Genomic DNA, 20385 nt, shown 5'->3' with positions numbered 1-20385 from the left:
CTTCCTACTGTTGCATTCCAGTCCCCTGTAATGAAAAGGACATCTTTTTTGGGTGTTAGTTCTAAAAGGTCTTGTCAGTCTTCATAGAACCGTTCAACTTCAGCTTCTTCAGCGTTACTGGTTGGGGCATAGGCTTGGATTACAGTAATATTGAATGGTTTGCCTTGGAAATGAACAGAGATCATTCTGTCGTTTTTGAGATTGCATCCAAGTACTGCATTTCGGACTCTTTTGTTGACCATGATGGCTACTCCATGTTCTAAGGGATTCCTGCCCACAATGGTAGATATAATGGTTATCGGAGTTAAATTTACCCATTCCAGTCCATTTTAGTTCACTGATTCCTAGAATGTCTACATTCACTCTTGCCATCTCCTGTTTGACCACTTCCAATTTGCCTTGATTCATGGACCTAACATTCCAGGTTCCTATGCAATATTGCTGTTTACAGCATTGGACCTTGCTTCTATCGCCAGTCACATCCAAAACTGGGTATTGTTTTTGCTTTGGCTCCATTCCTTTATTCTTTCTGGAGTTATTTCTCCACTGATCTCCAGTAGCATATTGGGCACCTACTGACCTGGGGAGTTCCTCTTTCAGTATCCTATCATTTTTCCTTTTCATACTCTTCATGGAGTTCTCAAGGCAAGAATACTGAAGTGGTTTGCCATTGCCTTCTGCAGTGGACCACATTATGTCAGAGAAATGTGACAAGGAAAGACAATGTCAAAGTATGTTCAAACCACCGCACAATTGCCCTCAACTCACACGCTGGTAAAGTAAGGCTCAAATTCTACAAGCCAGGCTTCAGCAATGCGTGGATGATGAACTTTCAAATGTTCAAGCTAGTTTTAGAAAAGGCAGAGGAAATAGAGATCAAATTTCCAACATCCACTGGATCATGGAAAAAGCAAGAGAGTTCCAGAAAATCATCTATTTCTGCTTTATTGACTATGCCAAAGCTTTTGACCATGTGGATCACAACAAACTGTGGAAAATTCTGAAAGAGATGGGAATACCAAACCACCTGACCTGCCTCTTGAGAAACCAATATGCAGGTCAGGAAGCAACAGTTAGAACTGGACATGGAACAACAGATTGGTTCCAAATAGGAAAAGGAGTATGTCAAAGCTGTATATTGTCACCCTGCTTATTTAACTTATACGCAGAATACATCATGAGAAATGCTGGGCTGGAAGAAGCACAAGTTGGAATCAAAATTGGGAGATATATCAATAAGCTCAGATATGCAAATGACACCACCCTTATGGCAGAAAGTGAAGATGAACTAAAGAGCCTCTTGATGAAAGTGAAAGAGGAGAGTGAAAAAGTTGGCTTAAAGCTCAACATTCAGAAAACGAAGATCATGGCATCTGGTCCCATCACTTCATGGGAAATAGATGGAGAAACAGTGGAAACAGTGAGAGACTTTATTTTGGGGGGCTTCAAAATCACTGCAAATGGTGATTGCACCCATGAAATTAAAAGACACTTACTTCTTGGAAGGAAAGTTATGACCAACCAAGATAGCATATTCAAAAGCAGAGACATTACTTTGCCAACAAAGGTCCATCTAGTCAAGGCTATTGTTTTTTCCAGTAGTAATGTATGGATGTGAGAGTTGGACTGTAAAGAAACCTGAGCGCCGAAGAATTGATGCTTTTGAAGTGTGGTGTTGGAGAAGACTCTTAAGAGTCCCTTGGACTGCAAGGAGATCCAACCCGTCCATTCTGAAGGAGATCAGTCCTGTGTGTTTTTTGGAAGGAATGATGCTAAAGCTGAAACTCCAGTACTTTGGCCACCTCATGTGAAGAGTTGACTCATTGGAAAAGACTCTGATGCTGGGAGGGATTGGTGGCAGGAGGAGCAGGGGACAACAGAGGATGAGATGGCTGGATGGCATCACTGACTCAATGGACATGGATTTGAGTGAACTCCAGGAGTTGGTGATGGACAGGGCGGCCTGGCATGCTGCAATTCATGGGGTCACAAAGAGTCAGACACGACTGAGCGACTGAATTGAACTGAAGGCAGAAAGAGAAGAACAAATATCATTTGTTGTAAAGGAAAAACTAACACAATTGTAAAGCAATTACACTCCAATAAATATAACAAATAATAAAGGATTTTATGAAATATAAACACTAGTCCCTATTTTCAAATGGGTAACTATTTATTGTATTCTCTTAAGGCAAGCTCTAGTATAATTGAGGCGTATTTCACTTGAGTAAATGATTGAGTTTTTCCACAATTTCAATGTGGAAATTCATTGAGAAGCACTGTGTTGCCCAAGTGTAAATTCTTTTAAAAATAATTGAACCTAATTCATTTAATCATATCTTATAAGTGCTCCCTGATGTGAGTTTCCAATTTATCCAATTTATCATCATGCTACAATCGAAGACTGCTTCCAGTTAGTCCAGCTTTGGATAAAAAGTAAAAGTATGTAAAAAAGAAGAAGGATTATGAAACATAATTGCCTTATAATAAACTATTTCAATAAATATACTTTCATTAAATATATAACAAGTAAAATTCTTATTAGTGACCACTTCAAAAAATATTACATCAATATTTTGTATTCTTGCCCCATAACTCTAAAACTCAATTATATATAGATTTCATTTTTGAATCAATTATTTATATTATCATTATTATAAAAATTAAATATATATACTACATGAAAAATGATTTTAATTCATTATTAACAATTTCTGGATTTATTACCAATAGGATAAATTTTCAGAATATGTCGTGATCCTCTAAATCTACTATTCACAGTCAGATGGTGAAGCCACAGCATTGATAGGAGCTTGTAAGAAGTGTAGAATCTCAGATCCAACTTAGACTGGCCAGATCAGGATGCAGTTTAACAAAATCCTTAGCAGAGCCTGTGAACAAATCTTTATTGCTAGTTGATAAGTTCAGGATTGACAAATAATACCTTTTGAAAGAAAATGTTCGACAACTGGGGACACTTCACCTGCGATTGCCTCTTTTCTCAAGAGCCAGTCTCCTGAGAAATGAAAATCCTTGGAGAGTATTTGAATCCATGTTATTTATTGCCTGGCATAGCTAAATCCAGGATGCACCTTCATAGCACAGTGATCGCAACTGCTCAGGGGAGAACTAGGAAAGGTGCAGATGTTTGCTACCTTGAAGCTGAAGAAACACACACTGAAGACTTAGAATTGAAGATGCTCATCTGTGATGCATAATGGCTTCAAAAGTGACTCTTGAGACCAGGGCAGTCAGGCCCGCCCTCCCAGCACTAAAGACAGCAGAATGCTGGGTACCTATCACTCCCCACACTAACACTAGTGCTATTCATCTCTGAGAGCACATTGTGAAATAGATTTGGCATTGAGATTTCCAGGAACAAAGAAGGTGAGTGTGTTGATTTTATACTCAATATTTGAGACTTCAGTTATGAAAGTAATAACCGTTGGCATTCAGGCAAATATTCCACAACATCTTCATTCATAAAATTATCAGTTTATTCATAAACCAAGTTTTTAAACTTGTTGTGATGTGCCAGATGTGGGATATTTTCTTGGATGCAGAGAAAACTAAGTCAGATTTGTTCATCATTTGATTTATAGTACAGCTGGAGTCTGAAAACGTGCTGTTTAGAAATGGAGGATTATTGAGCTTGTCGTAATAAAGTCTAATCGATTAGAAGGAATTTGAGGTTTTCATGATGATATTCTGCTTTCTTGGTGCTCAGGTGATAAACAATCTGCCTGCAGTGTGGGAGACCTGGATTTGATATCTGGGTTGGGAAGATCCCCTGGAGAAGAGAATGGTGACCCACTCCAGTATTCTTGCCTGGAGTACCGCATGGACAGAGGAGCCTGGTGGGCTACAGTTCATGAGGCTGCAAAGAGTCAGACGTGACTGAGCAGCTAACACTACTACTGCTATAGTGACTTTAATTGTAAGTGAGATTAGTAAAGAAAAACTATGTAGCAGATAACAGAGATGAATGGGGTGGTGAGACTATTATTTCATATGAGTAAGTAAAAATCTAGATAAGTTGAGAGAATTTTACTTATTCAAGAAAATGAACATTTTCTAAATTTGAATGTAAGTTTCTGAAACTGGAAGGAATCATTTGTGAACTGAGTCTGATTGAGTATATTCAATGACTACGAACAGACATTTCTAAGAACTCAAAATTTTAGAATATTTTCCCTTGTATTCTTAGATCTTTCAAATGCCGTACATAAAATGTCTTTTGTCTCTTTAGAGTCCCTTGAGATATATAACGACACCTGTTAATTATCTCAACACCTCAAATATTTTTCAAGTTTTACAGTCTTTATTTGCCTTTTATCTTGTCAATATCTCTCCTTAAAAAGAATATCAGTAACTAAACTCCAAACTCATTTATAATTTAAGTGTAGCACAGTGCTTCCCAACCTAATCGCACACATAGAAAATGGTAATATTTGTGTAAAGTGACAGGTTAAGTGAATCAGGCTGCATGTGGCCAGTGGTGATCAGCTTAACACATGAAGAAGTCTTGGTTCGATCTCACTTCTTCATATCTGTGGCTTTGTAGTTCCATAGAATTAGTATTAGAAAATCATGTTACTGGAGTTACTATTGATCATACTCTAGACATTGTGTTTCTACAAGTGCAATCTGAAACTGTCTTTATTAACCAGTCACTTACTTTGTGAATTTTATTGACTTAATAAAAAATTGACCCCTTTTTCTTTTCAAGTGAATGGCACACAAAGCTATATCCAGTATTCAAAGGATTAGGTTTTTTAAAATCTAAAATTTAAACATAAATACTCTTTACTTCACTAAACTTCAATTTGTTTGTTTTAACTGTTTTCAGTGTCTCTATTCATTTTTCCAGTTGCCGTCACCCTCGGGGTCTAAATTGTACAATCTTGGAAGGTTTTGTTGATCACAGAGTCTGCACTAATCAGGGGGCACTGGCAATTCTCAAGCCCAAGCTTCACTGAGAAAACAAAAATTTCAGCAGAGAGTTTGACTACCAACTGCTCTTTTCTGATTGTATTCCTACCTATCCCCATTAAAAGTCAAATAAGCTAAGGCCAGTAAGTAGTAACTTTGTCATTTTTAATGTTCAGTGATTCCATCTTATATTCTGATAAATGACTCAAACCCCATATAAACAGGGTTTATAGCATTGCTATATATACCTAATTCTTACATTAGGTTGTATAAGATGGACATTGGGTCAAGACTAATAAATAACAGAAGGCATTTTGAAACAAAAATTACAAAATGTTCAGTTCCCTAGCTCTGAATCCATTAGGAGAGCTGTTCAAATTTGGATGTCCCTCTGAGTTTTCACTCCAATTTTATTTTCATATTATACTTTTTTATAATGAATATTAGGCCTTCTTAATATCAAATTTTAAATTTTATGAGGTAAGTAACTGAGTTTTTGTCATTTTTATACCCTAGACTAAACTTCATTTTGAAGTAAAGTGCTGTTTCAGGAATTTTTGCCAAATTATTGAAGAAAGAAAGAAGGAAGGAGGTAAGGGAAGGATGAAAAGGAGGAACAGGAGGAAAGAAATAAGACGATAAAAGGAAAATAACAGAGAAAAAATTTTCTCAAGTTCTCCGCCTAAAACATGCTGCTACATGAACTTTGTGTCTTCTAGCCCAGTAGTTCCCAAACCTCGCTGATCATCAGAATTACACTGGAAGTTTTGTTGGCTTATTTGTTTTATATTATTTTGATTATCAGGTGTTAAGATCTTTAAAATCTTCCAAGATTCTAAACACTTTTGAGGACATTTTTAAAAGATCAAAAGCAAAAAGGAAAACCATTTTTTAAATAAAAGTATCAAATATTAGACTAAAAAGGAGGCAGTGGTAATGATTTAACTAAAGTAACAGCATATATAATAAAAGAGAAATTTGATAAAATTCTAGAATTCTGGAAGTACCAAGATTTGTGAATTATTTAAAATGTAGAGGCAATCTTTTGAAGAGACAGAAAGAAAAATGATTTATCAGAGCTATTCTACAGAGATTAATCTAATACTCCAGTACTCTTGCCTGGAAAATCCCATGGATGGAGGAGCCTGGTGGGCTGCAGTCCATGGGGTCACTGAGGGTCAGACATGACTGAGCAACTTCACTTTCACTTTTCACTTTCATGCATTGGAGAAGGAAATGGCAACCCACTCCAGTGTTCTTGACTGGAGAATCCCAGGGACCGGGGAGCTTGGTGGGCTGCTGTCTCTGGGGTCGCACAGAGTCAGATACAACTGAAGTGACTTAGTAGTAGTAGGAGTAAAGAATGTTAAGGAAGATGATTAGAGACTTTCATTTTTAATTATATGTTTACATTTTTACACTCATCATTTTTATAAATGTTGTGATCTCTCTAGGTGACTCTGATGATCAACCATATTGGGGAATCCTGAATTAACAGATCATCTTTGTGTTCAGATATGTTCTTTTACATCTGACTGTAAAGTGACCAGCCCACAGAACTCCATCTTACCCACGAGCATATCATGAGATCCAGTGCCACTTGACTATGTGAAGTGATGGTAAGTTATTATATCAGGTTCATGTTCATAAACTAAAATCTTGGCCTTGACATAAAATTCTTCTGACTTGAAATAGGTTGGAATCCAGAAATTTGGAGGAAAGAAGAGTGCTCAAATAATAGTAGAAATGTTCATTTTAACTGCCTTTAACAGTCCAGAAATCAGTGTTTCTCTTAAACTTTATGAAATATCTCAATTATAAGATTCTTCAAGTTTATAATTTCTATTCTAGTTCAGCCAGAATCATAGTTTGTCCTAGAATGACAATAGAAGCTAAAGAAATCCCCACATTATGTACGTCCTCTGATGACCACTAAAGAATGATCTCAGCAGGATTACTCTCTGCCTCACACACATGCACATACGTATGTTCATAAATATCTATTTCTCTCTCTCTCTCTCTCTCTCTCTCTCTCCTTCTCACACACACACACACACACACACACACACACACACATACACCCTAACACAAAAGTACACTCATTTCTTTATTTTTAAACTTAGAACCTGCTGAGAAGAAAATGGACCCTGGAAATCACTCCTCAGTGACTGAGTTCATCCTCGCTGGGCTCACAGAGAAACCAGAGCTCCAGATTCCCCTTCTGGTCTTCTTCCTAGGAATCTACTCAGTCACGGTGGTGGGGAACCTGGGCATGATCACACTGATAGGGCTCAGTTCTCACCTGCACACCCCCATGTACTATTTCCTCACCAATTTGTCCTTTATTGACTTCTGTCATTCCACTGTCGTTACCCCCAAAATGCTGGTGAACTTTGTGACAGAGAAGAATATCATCTCCTACCCTGAATGTATGACTCAGCTCTATTTCTTTATTGTTTTTATTATAGCAGAATGTTATATGTTGGCTGTAATGGCATATGACCGCTATGTTGCCATCTGTGACCCTTTGCTTTACAATGTCATCATGTCTTATTATAGGTGCTTCCAGCTCACAGTGACAGTTTATATTTTGTGCATCATTGAATCTGCAATCCATACAGGCTTTATGTTGAGACTCTATTTCTGCAAGGCCAAGGTGGTTAACCATTATTTTTGTGATCTCTTCCCACTCTTGGAGCTATCCTGTTCTAGCATCTCCATGAATGAATTATTGGCTCTAGTCTTTAGTGCTTTTAATGTCCTGATTCCTGTTTTAACCATCCTTGCTTCCTACATCTTCATCCTCGCTAGCATCCTCCAAATCCACTCCACTGAAGGTAGGTCCAAAGCCTTCAGCACCTGCAGCTCCCATATCTCAGCTGTTGCTGTTTTCTATGGATCTGTAGCATTTATGTACCTGCAGCCATCATCAGTCAGCTCCATGGACCAAGGGAAAGTGTCCTCTGTGTTTTATACCTGCATTGTACCCATGCTAAACCCTCTAATCTACAGTCTGCGGAATAAGGATGTCAAATTTGCTCTGAAGAAAATTCTGGACAGTGGAAAATGTAGATGAATAGACTCAATGCCATAGTGTCATATCAGAAATATGTCTTTGGTTTGCTGAGATATTCAATGCTTTCATTTTATTGTTCAAATTTTTGGAAAATCAGAATCATTTTCTCATATAATACCTTTCCCAAATTCTCTCTGGGCCACTTCCATTGAACCTGTGTTACAGTGACTATGTATGGAAAAATAACAAGAATAAAGTCAGAGAGTCTTAAGAATTAAAGAAGTTCCAGTTTGACTTAAAAAAATACAAACAACAACTATGATGATCATCATAAAATAATAACATACATGATTGAGATAGTATAAAATATCAAGCACAAAGCCCAGCACTTTAAAGTAGATAACTTCATTTAATATTTACAGGTTTCTCTCAGAGCAAGCCCTAGTACTATTTTACTTTGAAATCTGAATAAACTGACACTTACTTAGTTTCAGTAAATGTATAAGTTCCCAAACATAATAAATGACAAGAGTCTAGAATGTCTGGCTCCAGAATCCGTGATTTTACTCAAAGTGATATATTGGCCCCAAGTAATCATAGGTAAGTCTAAGGCCTTCCCAGTAATTTTCTTCTGCACATTAATCTACAGTTTCTTATAACACTGTGTCATTTTCTTCTTTCTCTCCAATCTTAGTATCATTTTTGTTTCATTTGATATAATGAAAATAATCAAAATATTTCAAACATGTAATAATCAAATGGAAAAAGAAATCAGTTGGAGAGTTACTACAGAATCTTATGATAGAAACTCACTAAAGAGATTCAAATTTTCATGCTCAACACCAACAATTTTTATTAAAGCGGTCCAACACATTTTTATCTTTATATGAGTAATACTGTATTATTTATGGAAAAACTACTCATAGTAGCCAAAAAAGCCATAATTTATAAATAATTGCCATTCCACATCAGTTTTATCTTGGAAGCATTTCTTCTTTCCCCTTATATGATTCCTTATTTGCTTCTGGGCATTTTGTCAACTGGTTACTATAAATCTGGGTCTTCCCTGGTGCTTCAGTGGCAAAGAATCTGCCTGGCAATGCAGGACAAGTGAGTCCGATCCCTGGGTCAGGAAGATCCCTTGGAGAAAGAAATGGCAACCCACTCCAATATTCTAACCTGGGAAACTCCATGGACAGAGGAGCCTGGTGGGCTATAGTCTCTGGGTGTCAAAAAAGAGTCGGACATGGCTCAGAGACTAAGCAACAACTATAAATTCTCATGAAATTCTAAACACTCAGCTCTCTTGTGTCTCTTCTCAGTTCAAAACATTTACTCATTAATAACAGGTCAATGTTCTTTGGAAAGTGTTTAACCTTACTCACCTGTAGTGTCTAATTATGTAACAAAAACACATATAACATAATATTATTTACCACCCTTGTATCCAATTATCCAGTAACTCATTGATGTCAGACATTCATTTTCCAAGTGCTCTCATATTATTTGACTTAATTTTAATCAGTATTTTAAAAGAAGATAAATGGCTACAATTAAAACTCCTATCCTTCCAATTAAATTTAATTTAGAAAAATGATTCAAATAAAACCTCCTATCTCAGGCATGATTCCTACTCTGCTATATATATATTCTAGATATGTATAAATATGTTCTTTCAGCTTGTGCAATCTTGATTCCATAACCTGGAAGCACAATCTTAAGAACTGATGCTTTTTTTTTTTATTTTTTTTATTTTTAAACTTTACAAAATTGTATTAGTTTTGCCAAATATCAAAATGAATCACCACAGGTATACATGTGCTCCCCATCTGCCATGTTGGAGAAGATTCTTAAGAATCCTCTGGACTGCAAGGAGATCAAACCAGTCAATCCTAAAGGAAATCAACCCTGAATATTCATTGGGAGGACTGATGCTGAAACTGAAGCTCCAGTACTTTGGCCACCTGATGCAAAGAGCTCAGCTATTAGAAAGACCCTGAAGCTGGGAAAGACTGAAGCCAGAAGGAGAAGAGGACTACAGAGGATGAGATGGTTGGATGGCATCACTGATTCAATGCACATGAGTTTGATGTGCTCTCTCAGAGCACAAGCTCTGAGAGATGGGGAAGGACAGGGAAGCCTGGAGTGCTACAGTCCATGGGGTCACAAAGAGCTGGACATGACTGAGCAACTGAACAACAACAACATATCAGAACATATACCCTATTAGAACTGAAAGAATGGCGTCTATGGGTATCCTAACTTTTTAGGATGTACAGTCATAGGAAAAATATCTGTTTTTACTTTTTGTTTACATCTTTTCTGTGTCTGACCTTTTGTTGTTGTTGTTCAGTCACTCAGTCATGTCTGACTCTTTGTGATCTCAGGAACTGGAGCACTCCAGGCTTCCCTGTCCTCCACTATCTCCTGGGGCTTACTCAAACTCATTTCCACTGAGTCAGTGATGCCATCCAACCACCTCGTCTTCTGTTGTCCCCTCCTTTTTCTCCTTTGTTCAATCTTTCCCAGCATCAGGGTCTTTTCCAATGAGTTAGCTCTTCACATCAGGTGGCCAAAGTATTGGAGCTTCAGCTTCAGCATCAATCCTTCTAATGAATATTCAGGATTTATTTCTTTTAGGATTAACTGGTTTGATCTCCTTGCAGTCCAAAGGACTCTCAAGTCTTTCCAACAACACAGTTCAAAAGTATCAATTCTTCGGAGCTCAGCCTTTATGGTCCAGCCAATACATGACTACTGGAAAAGCCAAAGCTTTGACTAGACAGACATTTGTCAGCAGAGTAATGTCTCTGCTTTTTAATATGCTATCTAGGTTGGTCACAGCTTTTCTTCCAAGGAGTAAACGTCTTTTAAATTTGTAGCTACAAGCATCATCTGCAGTGATTTTGGAGTCTACTGTTTCTGATTTTGGAGTCTACTGTTTCTGTTTCTTCCCATCTATTTGCCATGAAGTGATGGGACCAGATGTCATGATCTTAGTTTTTTGAATGTTGAGTTTTAAGTCAGCTTTTCACTGTCCTCTTTCACCTTCATCAAGAGGCTCTTTAGTTCCTCTTCTCTTTCTGTCATAAAGCTGGTGTCATCTGCATATCTGAGATTATTGATATTTCTCCCGGCCACCTTGGCTCCACCTTGTGCTTCATCCAGCCAGGCATTTTGCATGATGTACTCTGCATACAAGTTAATAAGCAGGGTGATAATATACAGCCTTGACCTTTACCAAACTCCAAAATCTCTTTCTCACTTTTTTTATTCAGCACACTGAAGTAACTGTAAATCCTTGTCTGCTAACCTGTAAGGTGGCATTCCAGACACACATATTGCCCTTCAAACATCCCAGAATCCTGCAGCCACAGCAAATCCAGTGCTAAGGAAACCTTTTATTTGGGGGGCACCTTGCTTAAATCTGAAAGAACTCTAGGGAAATTATTCAAAACAAGAGATATTCTACCCTTCATTTTTCCAAGAGGTCCATAGACGAGCAGTGACAAGATCTGAGAGATTTTATTTAAAATGCATAATATCGAGCCATTTATGAGACTTACTGTCACAAACCACTTTTGATCAAGACCCTTAGGTTATTCCTGTGCACATTAAAGGTTTAGAAGTTTTCAAAAAATACTGTTATCTTACATTATACTCTTAATTTTTTTAATTTTATTTTATTTTTAAACTGTACAATATTGTATTGGTTTTGCCAAATATCGAAATGAATCTGCCACAGGTATACACGTGTTCCCCATCCTGAACCCTCCTCCCTCCTCCCTCCCCATACCATCCCTCTGGGTCATCCCAGTGCACCAGCCCCAAGCATCCAGTATCATGCATCAAACATGGACTGGCGACTCGTTTCATATACTCTTAAATTTTTGACTTTATTGACATAGGGAGTACCCTGGGTATTGAAATAATAATAAAATAAACTCCCTTGTTAGCTTGAAATGAGTATCCAAAATTGAGAAACATTAATGCATGCAAAATGGCAACCCACTCCAGTGTTCTTGCCTGGAGAATCCCAGGGACAGGGGAGCCTGGTGGGCTGCCGTCTGTGGGGTCGCATAGAGTCAGACACGACTGAAGCGACTTAGCAGCAGCAGCAGCAGCAATGCATGCAAGCGTAAACTGGTAATAATAATTGAACTGATACATTTAACTATATTTTATAGTATTTCTCCTCATTTGAGTGCCCAATTTACTTTGATTCAGTTAAACCTGATATTATTTTCCATATTCTGATTTTGGAACAAAAAATTAAAATATACAAGAAAATGCAAAAATAGAAGGAATATGAAAACAGAAGGAATAAGAAACAAAGGTGCCTAATAAAATGTTTCTTTATATATAGCAACTAGAATTTTTAATAGTAAGGACCTCAAAAAACCAAATATAACATAAATATTCTGAATTCTTACCCAAAAACTTAAATCCAATTTTATATAGGTTTGACTTTTGAATCAATATTGATATTTCCTATTTACAATTAAATGTATTTTTATACAAGCTTAATTAATTTACTTCATTATTTTAAAATCTATTGTCCTATTAACATTAAGATAACTTGTCAGGAGGTTTTCCAGGTGGTGTTAGTGGTAAAGAACCAGACTGCCAATACAGGAGACATATGAGATGCAGGTTCAATCCCTGGGTCAGGAAGATCTCCTGGAGGAGGGCACGGCAACCCACTCCAATATTCTTGCCTGGAGAATGCCAGGGACAGAGAAGCCTGGCAGGCTACAGTTCATGGAATCTCAAAAGAGTTAGACACGATTGAAGCGACTTAGCACTCATGCATGCAACTTGTCAAGATGAGCCATGATCCTCTAAAACCTTTTATTCACAGAGTGGACTGGGAACCAGTAGCATTGGCAAGGAGCTTGTAAGAGATGAAGAATCTCAAAATCTCAAATACTCCTCGGAACCACTGGAAAAGGATCTGCATTAAAGAAAAGTCCCCAGGTGATCCTGTGAATAAATCTTTATCACTAACTGAGGAGTTCAGGATTGACAAACAATCGCTCTTGAAGGAAAAAACTGGGGACATGTCAACTGGGAACATGTTAACTGCAATTGCTTCTTTTTCAAGAGCTTGTCTCCTGACAAATGAAAATCCTTGGAGAGTATTTGACTCCATGTTATTTATTGATTGGCATAGCTAAATCCAGAACACACCTTTGTAGCACAGTGATCACAACCGCTCAGGGGAGAACTGAGAAAGGTGCAGATGTTTGCTACCTTGAAGCTGAAAAAACACACACTGAAGACATAGAATTGGAGATGCTGACCTGTGATGCAGATCAGCTTCAAAAGTGGCTCTGAGACCAGCGTTGTCCCTGTCCTCTCAGCACTGAAGACAGCAGAATGCTGGATACCTATCACTCCCAACACTCACACTAGTACTATTCTTCCCTAAGAGCATGTTTCCAATGAGATTTAGCATTGTGGTTTCCAGAAGAAAAAAGGTGTGTTGATTTTACTTTTTCTTTTTGAGACTTTAATTACGAAAGTAATAACCATTGGCATTTAGGCAAATATTCCACAATACAGTCATTCATATAATTATCAATTTATTCATAGCATATTTTTAACTTGCTATGATGTGCCAGATGTAGGCTGCTTACTGAGCAGAGGAGAATAAGTCTGATTTGTTCATCATCTGATTTATACAGCAAGCTGCAGTCTGAAAACATGCTATTTAGAAATGGAAGATTCTTGAGCATGTAGTAAGAAAGTCTAACCAATTTCAAGGAATTGGAGGTTTTCATGATGACATTAATTGTAAATGAGATTAGAAAAGAAAAAAAATATTTAGCAGACAATAGAGATAATGAGGTTGGTAAGACTACTTTTTTCATGTGAAATAATGAAAACATGAGTAAATAAAAATCTAGATAAGTTGAGAGAATTTGACTTATTCTAGAAAAAGAAAATTTTCTGAATATGAATGTAAGTTTCTGAAACTGAAAGGAGCCAGATACAAATTGATTCTGGAAAGTGGCAAGAGGTGGTGTAGATATTCATACTTTGTCTTAAAAGCCATGAAAAACATCCTTTCCTTAACGTCCCTGAGTGGTTCATCATCTGATTTATGGTTGAGTGTATTCAATGATCAAGAATTGCCATTTCTAAGAACCCCAATTTTTAGAATATTTTCCCTTGTATATAGTGAAGGGTATATGCATTGGAAGGACTGATGCTGAAGCTGAAACTCCAATACTTTGGCTACCTGATGTGAAGAGCTGACTCATTTAAAAAGACCCTGATGCTGGGAAAGATTGAGGACAGGAGGAGAAGGGGACAACAGAGGATGAGATGGTTGGATGGCATCACCAACTCAATGGACACGGGTTTGGGTGAACTCCAGGAGTTGGTGATGGACAAGGGATGCTTGGCGTGCTGCGGTTCATGGGGTCACAAAGAGCTGGACATGACTGAGTGACTGAATTGATTTTCTTTGATCCTTCAAATGTCATACATAAGATGTCTTTCTTCCCTTTAGATCCCCTTGAGAAGTTGTTGCTTAGTTGATAAGTCCTGTCCAACTCTTTGTGACCCCATGGACTGCAGTATGCCAGCCTTCCCTGTCTTTCACTATCTCTTGGAGCTTTACTCAAATTCATGTCCATTGAGTTGGTGCTGCTATCTAACCATCTCATCCTCTGCTCCTTTTCCTTTTGCTTTCAACCTTTCCCAGCATCGGGGTCTTTTTCCAATGAGTCAGCTCTTCTTCACAGGTGGCCAAACTACTGGAGTTTTGGCTTCAGCATCAGTCCTTCCAATGAATACTCAGGGTTGATTTTCTTTAGGATATATCTCCCTTGAGATATATCTGCTAAGATATATATATAGATAGATCTGTTAAGTATCCCATTACCCTCACATATTTTCTAAGTTCTTCACAGTTTTTATTTGCCTTTTATCTTGTTGATGTCTCTCCTTAAAAAGAATTTCTGTAACTCCAAACTCCAGATATAGTTTAAGTGTAGCACAGTGCTTCCTAACCTAATTGCACACATAGAAAATGGTAATATTGTGTGAAGTGACAGGTTAGGGATCAGGCTGCATATGGCCAGTGGTGACCAACTTAACACATGAGGAAGTAGGTTCATCCCCACTTCCAGATATGTTAACAACCCAAGACCTTCGCACCCATATGACGATTTGTGGCCTTGTAGTTCCATGGAACTAGTTTTAAAAAGCTATATTATTGGGGTTACTACTGATCATACTCTAGATATTGTGTTTCTACAAGTGTAATCTGAAACTAATTTATTAACCATCCACTTACTTTGTGGGTTTTATTGTGAGTTAATAATGAATTGACACCTTATTCTTTTCAGGTGAATTGAACCCAAAGCTATAACCAGTATACAAAGAATTGGGTTTTTTTTAATCTAAATTTTAAACATAACAACTCTTCGCTTTGCTAAATTTCATTTTATTTGTTTTAAGTGTTTTTAGTGTCTCTATTCATGTTTCCAGTTATTGTCCTTCCTCAGGGTCTAGGTTATGGGAACTTCAGCAGTTTTGTTGACCACAGAGTGTGTACTACACTGGAAGGGACTGGCAATCTTCAAGCGCAAGCTTCACTGAGAAAAGAAAAATTTCACAGAGAGAGTTTGAGCCCCAACTGGTCTTTTCTATCTTTACTCCTTCTTATCCCCTTTAAAATTCAAATACTGAAAAGCCAGTAAAAAGTATTTTATCATTTTTAATGCTTAGTAATCCCATCTCATATTTTGATAAAAGACTTAACCCTGCTTAAGTGGCCATGCTACTTAATTGGCATTGCTATACACATCCAATTCTTAATTTTTCTAGTATATCTAATCTATCTATATATGATAGGGAAATCTCTATCTTTAATTGATTCTTATGTAAGTAGGGTATAATAACTTGTTTCGAAAGAAATATAATATTCAGACTCTCAGAGGTAGATCCTATGGACATTGTGTCAGGACTAATAAATAACAGAAAACATTTTGAAATAAAAATTCCAAGATATTCAGTTCCCTAGCTCTGAATCCATTAGATATATGCAAATTTGCATGCCCCTCTGAGTTTTCACTCTAATTTTTGCATATTATGCTACTTTATGATGAATATTAGGCCACCTTAATATCATCTTTAATTTTATGATATTAGTAACTATGTCTGTAGTTTTCATACTCTAGAATAGACCTTGCTTTGTGGTAAAATGCTGTCTCATGAATTTTTGCTAAAATATTGATAAGAGAAAGAAGGAAGAAGGAGCATAAGAAGGATAAAAGGGAGGAAAGGAAAGAAAGGAGGAAAAGAAATGAGAAGATAAAAGAAAAAATAGGAGAGAAAAAACAGAATGTTTCAAATTCTCCACCTAAAACATGCCACTACACTGACTTTGTGTCTTCTAATTCAGTAGTTCCCAAACCTGGCTAATCATCAGAATTACACTGGCAGTTTTATTGGCTTTTTGTTTTAAATTACTTTATTAAAAGTTCAGATCTTTTAAAATCCTCAAGGATTCTGAATCCCTAATTTTGATGTTAAGTTAGGAAATGTGTAATAAAAATTTCTCCAGATGAGTTGAGAGAATTTGGAGAGCTGATGAATAAAAACTTTTGAGAACGTTTTTAAAGATAAAGAAGAAACTTCTTTATCTTTAAAAACGTATACCTGTGGCGGATTCATTTTGATATTTGGCAAAACTAATACAATTATGTAAAGTTTAAAAATAAAATAAAATTTTTAAAAAAAGGAAATAAGAAGAAACTAAGAAGAGATAGTTTTTAGTATAAGTATCAAATATTACAGTAAAATTTAAGCAGTGGTACTGCTTATGCAATAAAATGGAATTTCAATAAAATGTTGAAGGTTGTTAACTCTGGAAGTACCAAGAGTCTGTGAATTATTTTGAGCTGTAAAAGTCATCTTTAGGAGAAGAAATAGAAGCAAAAATTGTTTACCAGTGATCTTCTGCAAATAGTAACATCCCAGAGCAAAAGAGTATAAGGACAATGATTCAGGAAATTTTGTTCTTAATTATAATCATGTTTACATTTTTATAGTCATTATTTTTGCAGATACTTTAAGCTCTCTAGGTGACTCTGATGATCAAACCATATTGGAGATCCTTGAATTAACAGACACTCTGTGTTCAGATATGTTCTTCTATATCTGACTGAAAAGTGACCAGCCCACAGAACTCCATCATACCCACAATAACATCATAAGAGCCAGCGACACTTGGCTGTGTGAAGTGAAGGTAAGTTAAGTCTCTATCATGTTCGCATTGAGAAACTAAAATAGTGTCCTCACTGTAAAATTCCTCTGACTTGAGATAGGTTGGAATCTAGAAAGAGAGTCATTTTCAGATGGTATATGCATATTTTAAATGAACCCAGATACAGGGAGGAAGGGATACAGGCATGAAGGCCAGACAGTAACATGTTAGACGTGCAGTTGTTTCCCATTATGGTTTAGTTTCATTTTCATTTCTCTGGTGAATAAGGATTTCAGTATCTTTTTAGGTTCTTGTTAATCATTCTCTTATCGTCATCTGTGATATATCTGTTCACATAGTTCCCTTATTTTTAATTTGTTTGTCTTCATGTTATTGTCTTTTCAATATTATTTTTCATACTCTCAGTAACAGACCATAGTGCTTTTAATATTCTAATAATGTATTTTGAGGAATAGTTTTTAATTTGAATAAAAAGAATTTATCAATATTGTTTGGTTATATTGGTTATATTATTTGGTTATATTGGTTAGTATGTGTGTGTGTTCTTTCTAACAAATTCTTAGACTAGTCCAATATTTTATATATTCTTTAGTGTTTTCTCACAAAATTTGTTTAATCTTCATGCCTAGATTTAAGATTCATTTCAATTTTATTTTTATTTAGCTGTGAAGTAGAACAATTTAGATTTTTTCTTTTTAATTTGTATTCAAGTAGAAATTTTGCTATTTTATTTCTACCCATATGTAATTAAAATCTGTTTACTGCTTAACAGAATAGGGGACTGCATTTCTGATTCTATATCCCCTAATTTTATGACTAGTTTTCATACCCTTTTAGTTAATGAAAGATGAAAAAGAAAAAGTTTAACCATTATAAGTGCTCTTTCTGTATTTTGAAGTGTGTAATTATCCTCTATTTTCCAAATAATAGCATGGTATAATAACAATAAAAACAGCTATTTTTATTATTACCAATTTCAGACTGCTAATGTTTTCTAATTAGGCAATGAGATTATTTTACTATTCAAAGATTATCAAGTAGTAATTGATGAGTCAGTAGATGAACACAGATTCTTGCACTTTAACTCACAAGCACAATTCATATATCTTTTCTTAAAGCATTTAGTCCACAAACATGCCAACAGTGGACTAGTTTGTAGTGAATGTGAATTTTGTTTGTGCTGTTTTATTTCAAAAAAACATTAAAAAGTGAAGATTTTTACATAGAAACCCATGTTTTATAATTATCAGAAAAAAATAATTACAAAATATGTTTTGATGTGTCTCTTTTCTCCTCTGATAGAAATTCTAGTTAATAAACGGTTCTGCATTTACATGAGATTTGCTCACTCCAGGTTGATGCTCAACCAGCTTCTGTCATTTTTAATAGGTCCTCTAAGATTTCAAATTTGCATACCCCAATTGGGAAAAAAAGTGCTTAAAATAAGTGAAAGTTTGAATTAAGGAACAGCCATTCAAATAGGTAAAATGATCACTATTATGGCTGAAAGATGTGTAAGTGAAATAGCTTAATATATTTTCTGTTAAGCTGTAAAAACATTTTATTAAGAAAATGTTGTTTAGAAAACTTATGCAGAGTTTAAACTTTTCATAGAAACCAAGGAAATATTCAAACAGTTAACCTTCTATGTGAGATAACTTTAATAAACAAACCATAAAAAAAGACATGTCTTCAAAGCTGTCCCTTTTTCTCTCTCCTTCAGAAATTCCCAGATAAAATGGCCAAAGGAAATCACTCCTCAGTGACTGAGTTTATCCTCACTGGACTAACAGAACAGCCACAACTCCAGCTGCCCCTTTTCCTCCTCTTCCTAGGAATCTATGGGGTCACGGTGGTGGGGAATCTGGGCATGATCACACTGATTGGGCTCAGTTCTCACCTGCACACCCCCATGTACTATTTCCTCAGTAGCTTGTCCTTCATTGACCTCTGTCATTCCACTGTCATTACCCCCAAAATGCTGGTGAACTTTGTGACAGAGAAGAACATCATCTCCTACTGTGAATGCATAACTCAGCTGTACTTCTTCCTCCTTTTTGCTATCTCTGAGTGTTACATGTTGGCTGCAATGGCATATGACCGCTATGTTGCCATCTGTAGCCCCTTGCTGTATAATATTACCATGTCCCATCAAGCCTGTTTCTCCCTCATTTGTGGAGTGTATGTGATGGGACTGGTATGTGCATTCTCTCACACAGGCTGCATGCTTAGGGTTCATTTCTGCAAAGTCAATGTGATCAACCATTATTTCTGTGATCTTCTGCCCCTCCTAAAGCTCTCCTGCTCTACCACCTATGTCAACAAATTACTGGTCCTATGTTTTGGTGCACTTAACATCTTTGCCCCCATCCTGACCATCCTCAGCTCCTACATCTTCATCATTTCCAGCATCCTCCACATTCGTTCCACGGAGGGCAGATCCAAAGCCTTCAGCACATGCAGCTCCCACATCTCAGCTGTCGCTATTTTCTATGGATCTGCAGCATTCATGTACCTGCAGCCATCATCTGTGAGCTCCATGGACCAAGGGAAAGTGTCCTCTGTGTTTTATACTATTATTGTGCCCATGCTGAATCCCCTGATCTACAGCCTCAGGAATAAAGATGTCAATGTTGCCCTGAAGAAAATGCTTGAGAGAAGAATATTTTTGTGACCAGACATAACATGAGCATGATATTTTAGGTCTAGTCATTGCTTGTTACACTGTATGAATGTATGGTTCTCTTACGTCAAAATCCTTACCAGTGCTTAATCTGAGCTAAGAACCCCTCCATGCTTTGTACCATTGCTCAAACCTGTGTGCTCCTACTGTGCCATTTATTGTTTTGGGTGTGTACTTGCCAGCTTATTGTCCAAAATGCACTGTGCTGTAATGTTCAAGAAGGTTATCCCCATGCGTGTATTTCACTGCTGTGTCTGCAGGACCTAAGAGAGTTCCTGGCATTAGAAAGACCTTGATAATTTTCTTATTTCCCTTTTAAAAATATTTATGGCAAGCCATATATATCTCATAATGTCATTATCCATTACTTTCTCTAATAGCTACATATGACTTTCGAAAGTTAAAATCCATTAAATTTATGTTTGAAGAGTTCTTCAAAGATGTGCAATAAAACTGATGACATCCTAAATTATTTCTATACAAAAATTTAGAAGCATGAACTTGACTAACTTC

At 36.6% G+C, this 20385-nt stretch overlaps 2 protein-coding genes across 2 annotated transcripts; both read left to right on the top strand.

The window, feature by feature from the left end:
- The first annotated feature begins 7045 nt into the window (after positions 1-7045).
- On the top strand, positions 7046-8008 carry LOC129653744 (putative olfactory receptor 8G3). The gene has a single exon (XM_055583442.1). It carries the CDS (start codon positions 7073-7075, stop codon positions 8006-8008), a length of 936 nt encoding a protein of 311 aa, XP_055439417.1. The 5' UTR covers positions 7046-7072.
- Positions 8009-18927: 10919 nt separating this feature from the next.
- LOC129653743 (olfactory receptor 8G1-like) lies at positions 18928-19863 on the top strand. Its single transcript, XM_055583441.1, has one exon. It carries the CDS (start codon positions 18928-18930, stop codon positions 19861-19863), a length of 936 nt encoding a protein of 311 aa, XP_055439416.1.
- The last annotated feature ends 522 nt before the right edge of the window (positions 19864-20385 follow it).

Source organism: Bubalus kerabau, chromosome 5 (assembly GCF_029407905.1).
Source record: "Bubalus kerabau isolate K-KA32 ecotype Philippines breed swamp buffalo chromosome 5, PCC_UOA_SB_1v2, whole genome shotgun sequence".
Lineage (NCBI taxonomy): Eukaryota > Metazoa > Chordata > Mammalia > Artiodactyla > Bovidae > Bubalus > Bubalus kerabau.
This window is presented reverse-complemented; position numbering and strand designations above follow the sequence as displayed.